The 14731-nt window shown below is 34.2% G+C and overlaps 2 protein-coding genes across 2 annotated transcripts; one reads left to right on the top strand and one right to left on the bottom strand.

Moving 5' to 3' along the window:
* Nucleotides 1–1040: 1040 nt before the first annotated feature.
* Nucleotides 1041–1678, bottom strand: LOC103953391 (protein SPIRAL1-like 5). The gene is made up of 2 exons (XM_009365126.3): nt 1358–1678; nt 1041–1197 (listed from the first exon to the last, which is right to left on the bottom strand). The coding sequence occupies exons 1-2, from the start codon at nt 1598–1600 to the stop codon at nt 1123–1125; spliced, it is 318 nt and encodes a 105-aa protein (XP_009363401.1). The 5' UTR covers nt 1601–1678; the 3' UTR covers nt 1041–1122.
* Nucleotides 1679–11483: 9805 nt separating this feature from the next.
* Nucleotides 11484–13527, top strand: LOC103953392 (beta-carotene hydroxylase 2, chloroplastic). The gene is made up of 7 exons (XM_009365127.2): nt 11484–12027; nt 12119–12178; nt 12275–12346; nt 12468–12602; nt 12788–12913; nt 12994–13050; nt 13140–13527. The coding sequence occupies exons 1-7, from the start codon at nt 11635–11637 to the stop codon at nt 13212–13214; spliced, it is 918 nt and encodes a 305-aa protein (XP_009363402.2). The 5' UTR covers nt 11484–11634; the 3' UTR covers nt 13215–13527.
* The last annotated feature ends 1204 nt before the right edge of the window (nt 13528–14731 follow it).

The following is a 14731-nucleotide window of genomic DNA, read 5'->3' as shown; positions in this document are numbered from 1 at the left end:
AGACAAAGAAACAACCATTATATAACCTACATATAAACATATATATGAATAATATAAGGTGATGATGATCCAATCGACAAAATGCTACTTATCTAAGTAAAGTTGGTTTATGTCTAACATTCAAAGGACATGCAGAATATAAGGAAAAGTTGGTTCCAGGAACAAATTTTCAGTTTCCGCGATAACATTAAGAAACAGAAAAATAATCAAGCTAGGGAGAGATAAGAAAAAGTACGTACGTAATAGTTTATTCAAGTTTTATGATTAAACATAAATTGCGATAACTACACAAGCTATACATGAAGGTTGAAAGCTTTAATCATCGACATGAGATTAACTCAATGTACGTGGAAACGAATAGTATTGTTTCCATGGCCATGAATTAATTAAACAAAAAAAAAACACATCATTGGAAGAATCAATATCAAATGAAATTACTGGAAATCGTAAGCATTAAAGTAATTGGAAAATAAATGAAGGAAAAAAAAAACATATGTGAGAATATAGCATGAGAATACAGAGCCACAACTGGAAGACGTAGAAAGACCAAACCATGAACTAAATTTCCACTAGTTGGTAAGAAAAAATCAATACAGAAGCTAAGGAAAAGAAAAAACGAGTACCAGTTCGATTTAGTGAGAACATAGTCGGCAATCTTCAAAGTTCAAACGAACCCCAAAACGGGGTCATTTTCGAGTTTCCAAATCTGGCAGTGTGTATGATAGACAAACAATTCTACATATAATTGGACCATACATAATTCAAATACCAAAAGAAAACTTAAAATCATATACTCATATATAGCAGTGTAATATTACAAACTTAGCAAACCCCAAATATATATATATATATATATATGCTAACCTAGCTAATAAATTCCATCATAAGGGGAGACATTAAAACGTACATTTTTTATAGTTATATACCCAGTCTTTGATCTTCATCTTCGTGTTCCCAGCCTCCAAATATAAAGCAAACAAATTGAAGTACGTACCCTTGCAAATCTCACACTTATGGGGACTGATAAATCCCTCTTATTATACACAAGTTTTTCTTAATTTCTCCCAAAATCACAATCAAAATATATATTAGCTAGGTAGAATTTGGGAGAAATTAAAGTACTCACTTAGCTCCAAACAAGTACCCAAGTGATGAATCTCCACCAGGAGCTGATTTAACTTTTGTTGTCGGACGATCCTGAATAAATATCATTTGGTAGAAAAATACATTATAAATTTATAATAATTAAGGTGTAGCTGCAGAGTTGAATTCTCAAAATTTAGTTCATATACAAAAAATAAAAAATAAAAAAAATACAAAACAAAAAATAAAAAACAAAAAAATAAGGAGCGCTTACAGTTAAGAAGTTCCCAGAATTTTGGCCCTCAGCTCTGTGATAGTTGTTGGAATTTTTTTGTTTTTCTGAAGAGTTAGTAGGAGTATCTGGAGGCTTAAATTCAGTGCTGGAATCAAATCTATCGATGCCATATGGGGGTATTACTGGCTTAGCTGTTGGAGGTGGACTTTGTTTCTGATCATCTGAGCCAAACAAGTACCCCAATGAGCTTTGTCCCCCACCATAGCTCCCACCTCTACTCATGGCTGCAACTTAATTTGACAATTTCAAGATCTATTTGTCCAAAGTTAGAGGTATAGGAGAAACAAAGAGAACCCTAATATATATAAACAAATTATGCGTGAAATCTATGTGCATATTTTTGGATGGGTTGATGACGATGTATCTTACCTAATTTGTCATTATTTTCTTTATTGATTAATAATATCAACTTTAATCGTATGGTGCATAATAATATAGGTTAGAAAGGGCATCTGATGGATTGAGTAATTGCCCTTGTTGCATGGTGGTGATGTATGTGTATGTGATTGTCTAATAGACTCTACATGTAATACGTTCCATGATCCATGATCCATCCATTGTTGGAATCCCATTCATCCCAGATCGGCTAGAGGGAAAGGAGAGAAGCACTTTGAATAGAATTACCCCACTCTAACTAATATCGAGACCTTTTGTGATAAAACCCCGCACCTGACGGATTGGACAGGTGGTAAAGTGGGGACAATATCAATGTTGTTGGAGTGGGCCCTCGGCCAGTCGACCTGAAAATTTCTACATAGTATCAGAGCCAAGGGACGGGCTCGTACTGCCACGTGATTGGTGGGTCCCCATTTGGCCCCGCGTGTTAGGTGAGCCCCGACTTGGCTCCACGTGGTTGCCGATGTGTGGACCTCCACGTGCGACCCACAAAATAGGGTTTCATGTGCGGTGGCATGTTGGAATCCCATTTATCCCACATCGGCCAGAGGGAAAGGAGAGAAGCACTTTGAATAGAATTACCCCACTCTAACTAACACCGAGGCCTTTTGTGATAAAACCCCACACCTGACGGATTGGGTAGGTGGTAAAGTGGGGACAGTATCAATGTTGTTGGAGTGGGCCCTTGGTTCGTCAACCTGAAAAATTCTACATCCATAGTTAAATCCCTCTTGTTCTTTTATTGAAATGCTCAATCATTAAAAGACAATTGTTCAAGCATTCATGCAATAGGGAATGACTTAACTCCATATAACTTCATGTAATATTTCTTAATTCTTTGATGTGGGACTTTAAACTTTATATTCTGACATGCTCTCTCAAGTGTGATGAATTTTTTAATCTAGCTAGCACGTGGATAGTTTTAATTGAGTGACATACAACATATGTGGATGTTGGTTGTCACATTTACGCAAACTCAACACCATGAATTGCCATGATGAATGAAGTTAATTCCACTCTAAAAACTAATTCATTGACAATAAGGAGAGTAACCATGCCAAATTTCTTCACTCTCCAGTGACGGACTTTGAACTTCATATCCTTACAATTATTAGTATTTGTTTTGTTAAGGGTTGTGGGAAAGAAAATATTTAATTTGAGGGACAATAGTGATGAAGTATGTAATTGTAACTATACTCAAATTGTTACTTTAATTATGAAGGCTTTGGAAAGTAATGTTATTTTATACATCAAATAATGGGGATGAAAGATTCAAATTCACGACAACAAATATAAGGATGAATGTTGTTTAACTAACTGAGTTACAAGCACCCTACAAGTTTTAAAAAACATTTTACTGGCCTAGAAAATGCAAATAAAAAGAAGAATACAAATCAATTATAATTATACAACTACTCACTGATGCAGGTCATTAATACTATTGGAAAACTAATACTGATCTTATATAAATTGATTGGAAATTAAAATCGGTGTCTTTTGATAGAAAGATTTGTCTGTCCACACTTGAATTTAAATCAATAGTTACAATTTTTTACTCTTCATGAATAATCACTACTTTTTAAAAATGTATCTTAACCTTTATAAATAGGCAAGTCCCCCCATAGTCATGAATCATTGTTTGATATTTGCATAGTCTATATATATGGTGCACTAAATGCTAGAATACGAGAGAGTGTTCAACAAATTGTAGTCCATTAAAGCCTTATCTTTGTAGTGTTAACATCGTAAGGATGTGGTCAGTGTATTTTGGGAGAAGGGTACCGATCAACCATGAACAACGTAGAGAGATGTAAATTGTCTTAAGGGTACATAATGTGGAACATTCGCCTTGAGTATTTTTGTTTTTGAGATGAAACGATAGAGGTTTTAGCCAAATTCGTTGCCACCGTACTGGCGATTTGAGAGTAACACATCCAAATCTTGAAATCATCTACACCCAAACTCAAAGGACTAAGATGACATTCCAAAACCAAAGTAACTTAATTCCTCATTTTGGCATTGGTTTTTCTCATGTGTATGCATTAAATTTAATATTTAATTGCATGATTATTTGTTCAAAATTTTATGTGATTAAATATAGCAATTGAACAAATTTTTTATTTGTTTAATTGCATGATTATTTGTTCAATTTTTTATGTGATTAAATTTAATATTTAATTACATGATTATTTGAGGGTAACCCCATTTTCCCACCAATAGAGACATATAATTTAGCATGAAATAAAATGAAATGTTGTGCTTCTAAACCACATTCAACGAAGTTGATATATATGTGCAAGCACGACATAAATTTTGTTGTTTATTTGTAATATTCCTTTAAATAGTAAACTAGTATAACATATTGAAAAGAAAGAAAAATTGCTCTAAAACAGTTGCTTCGCAAGGTAGACAGAATTATAAGTTGGTTGAATGTCAAAATCAAGTGGTCTTGATTAGCCTTTGAAAGCAACCTTAACCATGAACTAGTGGTATATGATTACGTAGAAAGTTGATGACTTACATGTCTAGCAACCATTGTTTAGTTATTAATCAGATTCTTAGCCCGTAGAGATTATCTTAATTTCCCTCTCATTTGATTGAAATTGAGAGATAAGCGTTTACTTAACAGGTTAAAAATGACAATTAGTATTACGATTTAATGATATTACTTTTCACTTATAAGTGAGAGATCTTAAGTTTGAACCTTGTGGATGTTAACATTGTCAAGTTCGAATCCAATTCATTCATCTACCTCTTAGTATAAATATATCGTTGTATACAAAAATACAACAAAAAAAAAAAAAATCAATTTTAATAAAACCAATAAACCATGTATATATGAATCGTACAAGAAGAGCTACATCACTACTACAATAAAGCGACCGATGTGGATCAATGTCCATAGAGCGATATATTAATTAAGAATCTAGTCATGGACTTAGAGATCATATGCAACTCTCAATTAATCTAATAAAACCATGTCTGGAATCGTACAAAAGTGTTATAAGTTACCTCATTACTGTCAAAGCAGGTAAAAATTATATCATAATGGGTTTCAATTTACTGTAGTCCATGATATAATTAACTGTCACCCACTCGACAGGTTCATGTGATTCTTGGGCCTAATTGCAAAAACCCACCTTATTGTACGTACTAAAGAACTGCTTAACTGGGGTAAAATCAGTACGATAGTGCATGGATTAGTCTATCAGCATCTATAAAGCGGGGGGTGTGTGTTACATATCAGTACATTAGAGCTGGAAAAAGGAAAAGCCGGAATAGACATAGAGTAATAGTTGTATTTTCTAGCTCACAGTAGTAATTCAAAGGAAAAGAAGAAAAAATCAGTTAAATTCAGATAAATTATTAAAAGAAAACAAAAAGATAGTGATGGTAGGGTTTTCTTTGAAATGAGCACTTAAGCAGCTAGTGTTAGCACTCTTAGAAGTTACAACAACAGAAAATATTAATTAGGATTATACTTTGATGTTTAATTTATTTAAACTTCAAACAAATTCATCAATAACAAAACTAACTTCTTGTTCTTAAGTATAAGTATATAGTTTGCAAATAAGTTCATTCATGAAAGTTGGCAGATATTTATAGTGGTGATGAATCAATGTGTTGAGGTCTTGTCAACCATCGAGTAGTGTTTGTTTGAACCTTTGACAGGGAGAGTTGATGGAGAAAGATATGACACCCTATGGCCCTCAAAGTGAGCAGTATCTGTCATCTGTTTTAGTCTTGGACATCAATTATTTTGAGTGAAATGTCATCAAGATCATTTCTTCATCAGCTATACTCTCTCTCTCTCTCTCTCTCTCTCCACGCACACACACACACACACATGCTATACATATATATATTCTCCCTCCCTGATAGAACAAATGAGATCAGTTCAGAATTAGGGCAGACAGTTTCCATATTTGATGATAGTTACTGACCTAGCTAGCAAGTGCTTTCAGTACTATAATAAGTATGGACTATTGAGGCATAAATATGCATGAAAACTACAAGTACTTGAGTCAAGGACGGAAGGAGAAATGGAATCAGGTGGTTTACCAGGAATTAATGAACTGAAACTTTTTGTATGTAAGGAGGCGCTGAGTGCATGAATTGAAATGCATGAGTGAAGGACTCGAGATGATTTTGTGCTGTGCTATGCTTCGAAATCAACCAGTGTGAAAATTGCAGATAATAAAAGAAACCTAGTTGATAACTGTTTTATTTTTAATTTTTGGTTTTCACTTCGTACCTGTGATCGAGGGAAATTCAAAAGTGAATGAGAGATGAAAGAAGGATTGTGGTAGAGATCGATGTCGAGGAAATGTACAAGGAAAGACACAAAATCAAAAATTGTCCATTTGATAACCATTTTACTTTTCTGAAAACTGAAACACTTTTTTCTTTGTCGAAACCTAAGATTACACCCCGAAGAGTAAGACTAATCCCTAATAGAGTAGGGATGGAAATTCTAACTTTTAAACCCGATAACCGTGGATAACTATCTGAATGGAATAGATTTAGGTATGAACTTTCGGGTATATTTTGGATATGGGGAAAAACCGTGCATATTATTCGGTTATGGTTTTGGATATGGTTATAGGGGTCCCCGATCTGTGTTCGTACCCGAATCATATATATATATATATATATTTATGTATGTATGTATATTCGTTATTTGCTGAACCCATTACCTTGATAATACAAAAGTTGCATTGTTTTAGTATCAATGAGAATTCAATGGTGCTTAGGGAGATATCAAAGATCAGCCAACATCAATTTTCATTCGCACTCCAAACTTTCTACATTTAGAAAGAAAAATACACTTGTAAGGAGTGCAAAATGAGATTTCTAGCGTACCAATAACAGTTCCCATTTTAAATTCAATGCTTTAATTTTAATACTCCACAAGACTCATTCATTGAATCATTTTATACATCAAATGTTTAATGACTAAATTAATATCTACTACATTATAATGCATCAACTGAACGAGTATATTTTTTGTATTGACGAAGATGGATATAACTGTTAACCTATGGGGAATCCATTTTGGTTATAGATAATTCCCAATGGTAATTTGCGATTATGGATATGGTTAATTTTCATGGTTATAGGATGGATACAATATTTCCATCCCCAAACCGAACCATTTGACAAAGGCTAAATGCTTTAATTCTAGCCCACCACTAGTCATAGTCAAACAACACATGTCTCCTCAAAACTTTTAACCAGAGAAGTGTTTTTGCCAATTTTGTGCCTCAAACCCAGACCAGGGAGCAAACTTGACTTGGAATTCTACCACATTTCCACTGGATCACTACTATGGTTGAAAACTGAAATACTTGTTTGGTAATTTTTTTCCCTACTTTAACTAGGAAAAAAAAATGAAAAAATGTAATCATTTTATGATGGGTCAAGATTGTCAACATTTTCAAAAGCAAAAATGTAGGCTGATGGGTCGAGCTATATGACTTAAAATGTGAATTGACTGAAAATTTAAAGAAAGCAGTAAAAATCTAGCAAGATTCAGGCCATGAAGGACAATTAATGCTAAAGGAGCCCACCGAGACCACTGACATTAGATTGGGCTTAGTACCAAACATATGCTTCTAAGAGGAAATCGTGGTGGTTGGAATGACATATCAACGAAATCATACCATGCACAGGGTGGTAAAGCTGTAAGAGTTTTAGATCTCAGGGATTGTGGGCACTGTTCACTTCAAAGGAAAGCTTTGATTGATTTCACGAAGGTCCTAAGCTTGAAGGCTTCTGACTCTTTTTATAGGTAGTTGAGATGAAGCGCCTCAATCATATAGTTGAGCTGGAGTAAGGGTAGATCAATCATTTTGAATTGTTTTCACTTTCACTCATTCTTCTTTATTCCTTCCCCACACCCCTCCCCCCAACAAAAAACAAAAAAAAATACAAAAGAACACGCTTGTTCATCGTCATTTCTCGTATATACTTTCCTTATATTTCAAACACCAAATGTGAAAACAAAAAACAAGAAACAAAATGCTTATGAAACATATGCCTAAATAACTTGAAAATTTATAGAAGCTTAGAGAGGAAGTTTAGAGAGAAAGCAACCTTACTAAATATACCTCATACTTTCATTAACAATAATCAGAAGTTACATTTGGTATTTATAGCATTGAGCTAAGATAGCAATTCACAGTTTTACCCTTACCTATCCTAGCTTATTACATATACAATTATAACAAACTACACAATTAGAAACTAACTGTGATGACTATACTTGATGCTCTTTACACCCCCTCCAAGGTTAACTTGGTATCAGAGGAACCAAGAGTAGCATCGATCAAATCACGATCAGTAACCAGTGCTTCATCTGCAGTTAAAGAATCATAGATCTCTTTGATTTGCTACAGATACTTAGAAATTGACAGAGAGCCTTTCTGAAGAGATTGAAGGTGAGATCATAGTGGATGAATATGTACATCAGATACACCACCAAATTGTTGTTCAAATTTGAGCCACAGATCTCGAGAGGATGAAACACCAACATTGAATGGAATTACTTCTTCAGATAAGGTAAAGCTTAATCAGATGAGGAGATTATGATATTTTCATATCAAAGCTCAAAAGCTGGATTGAGCGAATGATCTGGAAGCACCGGGAAATACACATTTCAGTTCCATCAATGATACCAATCAACTTGTAGCATCTGAGAATCATAGCAAACAAAGCACGCCATGGAAGATAATTAATTGTATCGCTTGAGCTTTATCGGAACCATGCCGCCAAAATTCTAAATCGTAAGAGAAGTATATGAATTTGAGAAGTTAGGGTTTCACGAAGATGAATTTTGGTGCGGAAGTGACACCGACTCAATTGGAGATGAAGATTTCGATAGAGACACCATGACATTCAAGAATTGAGAGATGAAATTCAAGAACTTAGCAGGACAATTAAAGAGTTGAAGAACAACAATCTTCGAAGATTAGAAAAAGTGAGCGAAAGCTTGAGAGGTCCAAGATGCCTGTAGGCAAAAGGCGAGAGAGAGATACCATATAGAAGCTTAGAGAGGAAGCTTAGAGAGAAAGCATAGAGAGAGAGCAACTTTATTGAATATACCTCATACTTTCATTAACAATAATTAGAAGTTACATTTGGTATTTATAGCATTGAGCTATGATGACAATTGAAAGTTGTACCCTTAGCTATATAAGCTTATTACATACACAGTTATAACAAACTATACAATTAGAAACTAACTTTGATGAATATACTTGATGCTATATAATATTTACTGCCGCTAGTAATGACTTTGGTTATTTCCTTGCAGCATTTATCATGTTATTTTCCATTGTAATATTTTCAAACTAATGCAAGCAAATTGTAGAGATGTCCATTCACAGAAACATTATCTGCATGTTGGCCTCACCACATAACAGGCATTAAGTTGGTTCGTTTCCAAGATCCCATTAGGCGTTAATTAGAATTTAGGAACTGTTTTTTGTTTTCTTTTACGCCTTAAGCATTAAGGAATTGATGCGGTTGGATATGGATACTGTGGAACCTCATGAGTGAGTGATGAAAAGAGATTAAGGTAATGAAATAATGATGAAAATTTGAGTCGACCTAGGAAGTTTATTGGAAGTTTAGAACTGGAAAAAGGAAGTGAAGGTATGACAGAGACCTACTGACCTAGCTGACTGAGAAACAAGGGAGCTCCACCTGTATGCTCTTTACTGAACATTACACGTAAAAGTATGAAGTATTGGGTCCCAAATTGTAAAAAGGCGGAATATCCCTTATTGATAATCACATGATGGGGATACATGAAGATCGCCCAGATATCTATATGCAAAAATATATGTTGGATTCATGTAAAAATGAACAAACCGGTGACATCCTGTTGAGAAAGATATGAAAATGGGGGTGACGTCGGAGAAACTTTTAAGTTCAAGCTAAGATTAACAGATATTGTCGATATTTCTATCACATCTGTTAAATATCTAAAACTCTTATATTCTATCCAAACTAGTGTTTGACAATCTCTAAAGTTTCAATTTAAATTTTCATCATTACCACCTAAAGCAACCGATATCGATATCAATATATCCGTCGATATTTTCACAAATTTGTATATCGGTATTTCCACCGATACTGATATTTTAAACACTGGTCTTAGACTAAATATAATATATGTCCTAAAAATTACATACTCAAACAAACATCTACGGACATAATTGGCACAAGAACCTTTTCAAACAAACAAACATGATATGTATGTATGTATGTATGTATGTATGTATGTATACGTATACATTGAACTACTTACCTGTCATCTGTCAATTACCATTTGATATTTGGAGGATGTTAACTTAAACATCTTATAATATAAGGTTTAGAGTTTTTGATTTAGAGTTTGTGGTGGTAAACCCTAAATCTATATCTCCTTCTTTGATGATAAACACACAACATAGCCAATGTACAACAAAAGTATGGAAATTATCTGATGGGTATAGCCCAACATTTTATTAGACTTTTGCCCATGAGAAACGAAGGCCCATAAAACAGAGATAGTAAAGCCCTAATTCTAACACAAGCCCTGCGGCTGCAACAGTTGTGTGTGTTGCCGATTGATTCACTAAGGTATAAAACAGATATAATTCATGCCACGATATGTATTTAATACAATCTTTATTTGACTGTTTAATATAATTATGTGAATATATGTAATTAATATAATCATTATTTGACCATAGAGATAATAATTGTATTAAATACATGTACGTATTGTAACCAAATCTCAAAAATTAAACCATTTTCTAGATATAAAGAGGGTTTCCTTGACATGATCACTGTGTTTTGCTTACAAACCTCACCTTACTCTCAAATTTACCAAAGGAAAGTTACTTTCACACACCATTTTTAGCTTCTCACACACTCGTCTTTATGTACATTAATTATATTAAATAAATCAAACAAAATCAATGAGCAGGATTAAACAGGGGTGTGTAAGAGAAAAAAAGGATACGTGAAAATCACTTCCCCTTACCAAACTGACAAGGTGGAATGATTTGGGCAGTGACTCAAATTCAGCAAGTCATATTTTTTTGTAGTACCCAAAAATTGGATAGGGATCATGATACAGTTGATCATCAGTGGTTGACTCAAGTGCCTCTTTAATTGTACAAAATAGTTGCCTCCAAAAGACAAAACTAAACAGGAGTGAACAAGTAAACATCACTTCCATTATTAAAGTTGTTATCGGTAACAACTAAGATAAACTTATACCACCAGTACTTCCTTTCATTACCATTCATCATTTCAATAATCCTCAATCAAAAATACTTAGAGTTGTAACATACATGTTTGCTCACTAGATAAATTTTAAAGTTTCCAAAAAGTATGAAAACAAAAAACAGAACGAAACAAAAATGTGTTCGTAACTTCTTGATGTGAATATGTGCTCAATTTGAGAGAGAAACAAAAAAAACCATATTACAAGTGTTTGGGCTCTATGCATACTAGACTAAAAGGGATGTGTAAGGGTACTGGCTGGTGAAAATTCAAGTAGTACCAAATATGTAATCGCAAAAAATTGAATTTAAATAAGAAAAGAAAGTTTTGTACCCAAAGCAACTAGTAACATGCCACCCTAACCCCCATGGTTGCCCAGAAACAGAAAGTCCTCTTATAAGTAAACACTCAACTAATTATAATGGCTGAAGCTGAAAGCCTTAATTATACGCCCCCTCTGCACCTAAAACTACACTCTGTCCCATCCCATCTTTTCCTCAAAAGCACTTTTAATTTCCAGCTTCTACTTCTCTCTCAGTTTCAAGCTGTTTTCTAAAGTCAAAGCTCGAAGCTTTAAGGGCATGGCGGGCGGAGTTTCGGTGTCTTCAGTCACCTTAACTAACAGTTTCGAACGAAAAACTCCGTTTTCTGGAAAACCCATCTCAGAAACGAGCCCCTCTTTGCTTTTAGCTTCTTCATCAATTCACTTCAACAGGAAGAGATGGAAGAGCATGCGCTCAGTCATGGAGAAGAAAGCGGAGAATGATCATGCAAAAGTTAAGGACGACATGACTGTGACTAAAGCCTTGGAAGACACGGAGAAGTTGAATATTATAACACTGCGTGCGTCGGAGAGATTGGAGACGAAGAGATCAGAGAGGTATACTTACCTTGTTGCTGCAATCATGTCAAGCCTTGGAGTCACTTCAGCTGCTGCCATGGCTGTTTACTATAGATTTTATTGGCAAACAGAGGTAAAACTAATTTCATTTTTATAATTAAAATTGGATTAACTTTCATTTTCTTGACATGGGTTTTAAATTTTGATTAATTTTTATGAAACAGGTTGGTGAATATCTTCTTCCTGAAATGTTTGGAACATTTTCTCTCTCTGTGGGATCTGCTGTACGTAATGCAATTAAAAATCATGAAAATTTCATTGATCAAATTCTTTATTTTTGCAATGAAATTAATTTAAACACGTTTTGTGTAATTCCAAAGGTGGGGATGGAGTTTTGGGCAAGGTGGGCTCATAGAGCTCTGTGGCATGCTTCACTGTGGCAGATGCATGAGGTAAGCCCTACACAACTCCCAACTCTAATAATCTAAATTTTTCCCATGCAAGATTTGTTACTGTAGTGACCCCGATTTTAATTTTTAATTTTTAATTTTTTAATTTTTTTTACTACGGCAGTCTCACCACCGGCCCCGGGATGGTCCTTTTGAGTTGAACGATGTATTTGCAATAACCAATGCTGTTCCTGCTATTGCCCTTCTTTCTTATGGTTTGTTTAACAAGGGTCTATTTCCAGGACTCTGTTTTGGTGCTGTAAGTACTTTTTTTTTCTAGTCAAACCCTAATATTAATATTGAAGGGGTTTAAAGGTTATTCAATTTCGGATCTCTACCGGTACTTTGTCCGTATTTGGTCGATAACTTGTAGGTGCTATATATTGATTATCCGATGTTAGATTGGTCAATTAAAGGGGTGACTAATTTTTATTTTTTATATAGGGTTTAGGAATCACAACATTTGGGATGGCCTACATGTTTGTGCACGATGGACTTGTCCACCGTCGATTTCCGGTAGGGCCAATCGCAGATGTTCCTTATTTACGAAAAGTTGCTGCAGCCCACCAGGTAAATTACATTGATTTTGTGGTTCAAATTGTCATTGTGTTTTTTTTTTCCTTAATGTATTTTCCTGTAAATTTTAATAGCTTCATCACTCATGCATCTTCAATGGAGTCCCATATGGGTTGTTCTTGGGACCTAAGGTAATACTCAGCCCTAATGCTTTTAAACAAACTAATTAAGGTTCTTAATTTCTGTTAAATTTCAATTAAATATGCGAATTGTGTTGCAGGAAATAAAGGAAGTTGGGGGCATGGAAGAATTGGAAAAGGAAGTCCAGCGCATGGCTAGGAAATCCAACAGTTGATAATATTGTTTCTTTCTGCTTGCTTATTGCTTCGATTTGTCAAAGTCCTTGAGAAAAATTAAGAGAGGGAAGAGTGAGGGACTTCTTCAAAAATCACAAAGAGCAGACGTGCAAGCAAGTGCTTATGGCTTAAGGACAATGTTGAGGTATTATAGTGAGACAAGCAAAATAGGAATTTAGGAAACTTCACCCCTGCCATCAAATTGTCTACAACTCCTTAAACTGTAATCACTATCCATTTATATGGAACTAGCTTGGTTGGGACTCAAGTGCCTCTTAAACTTCATCTATGCCATCAAATTGGTTACATGCATTGTTTTGACCTTTCTAATGCTCTGCTAGACCTAGCAACAACTTGTTAGCACGAAACGAAAAATTCAACAATGTCTGAATTGCCTTAACGTATTTGGATTGAAACAAAATTAAACCTAGATCTTGCTTAAATATCTATATTTACTGATCACTATATTCCATAGATATCGAGCATCTCCATGGTATTCGTATTGCAACTTGTTCTATCCTGATTTTTTTTTTTTTTTTTTTAAACTCTATACAGACAACAATCTGGTGCTACTCTTTTTAGTTCAATGAAATATATTTTTACTTCAATTTTGGGTAAATATTTTACTTCAATTTGGGTAAATATCTCAAAATCATTCGGACAAACCACAGCATTGACTTTTAAATATCGAAAAAACGAGTTCTAAAGTGCATGGTTAAAAGATTATGACTGGATATTTTGCTCTCGTTTATTGTTGTTCGGCATTGCTCCTTTAAAATGAAGTTTCAGGTAATATTTGCCAAACAAGTGAAACGGATCAGACGGTGCTGCTGCTCAATATTTTAGCAAATCGGATTTGGTTTGGATTTTCCCAGTCAATAATTCAACCGATGTAATTCTCATTCTAATTCATTCTTCTCTTTTTTTAATCCATAACTTTTTCTCATTTATGTAAGCAAGCATGTCAATAATCCAATGAAATTCGAGAAAAATAAAGGAGGCACAAGTACTACTCGTTCTTTAAAATGTGTAAATAAACATGTTGATAGTAAAAAGTAATACTCTATGTAGCTCTCCTTGCAAACCTAAGCACCTGCGCCTATTGTCGGCATCTCCTAGTATCCAAAGTTGTTGGGATCTTTAGGTCTCGTGATCTTTTATTGTAATTTCTCTTTGTTAAGCATTTAGCCTCATTGTTAACTTATAAAATTACCCTTTATTCTATTTTAAATCTCAAAATTTAATGTTTCTAGGTAGTAAGGTCTCACTTTCTAATTGGTTCTGACCTTACTAATATTTTTCTTTTTCAATCAATCCGCTTATTTCACATGTTTTATTTCTTTCGTCTACAGTTTAATTCTCAGTGTACATGTCATTTTTCTAGTTAATTATACAATTTGGTGCCATAGTCACACCATAAACATATGTTATAATATGTGTGTAGATGTGGAGCATATATAGATTTGATATTTCATGGAGTATATTATAGATTTGATATTTCATGAAGTATATTATA

The sequence above is a fragment of a genome, unplaced genomic scaffold, assembly GCF_019419815.1.
Source record: "Pyrus x bretschneideri cultivar Hongxiangsu unplaced genomic scaffold, Pyrus_bretschneideri_v1 Contig3, whole genome shotgun sequence".
NCBI classification, from domain to species: domain Eukaryota; kingdom Viridiplantae; phylum Streptophyta; class Magnoliopsida; order Rosales; family Rosaceae; genus Pyrus; species Pyrus x bretschneideri.
This window is presented reverse-complemented; position numbering and strand designations above follow the sequence as displayed.

Coding starts and splice junctions, on each gene's coding strand:
- LOC103953391 (XM_009365126.3), bottom strand. CDS start 1,600: ATGAGTAGAGGTGGGAGCTATGGTGGGGGACAAAGCTCATTGGGGTAC. Junction 1,198..1,357: donor ATTCTGGGAACTTCTTAACT/GTAAGCGCTCCT, acceptor ATATTTATTCAG/GATCGTCCGACAACAAAAGT.
- LOC103953392 (XM_009365127.2), top strand. CDS start 11,635: ATGGCGGGCGGAGTTTCGGTGTCTTCAGTCACCTTAACTAACAGTTTC. Junction 12,347..12,467: donor CACTGTGGCAGATGCATGAG/GTAAGCCCTACA, acceptor TTACTACGGCAG/TCTCACCACCGGCCCCGGGA. Junction 12,603..12,787: donor CAGGACTCTGTTTTGGTGCT/GTAAGTACTTTT, acceptor TTTTTTATATAG/GGTTTAGGAATCACAACATT.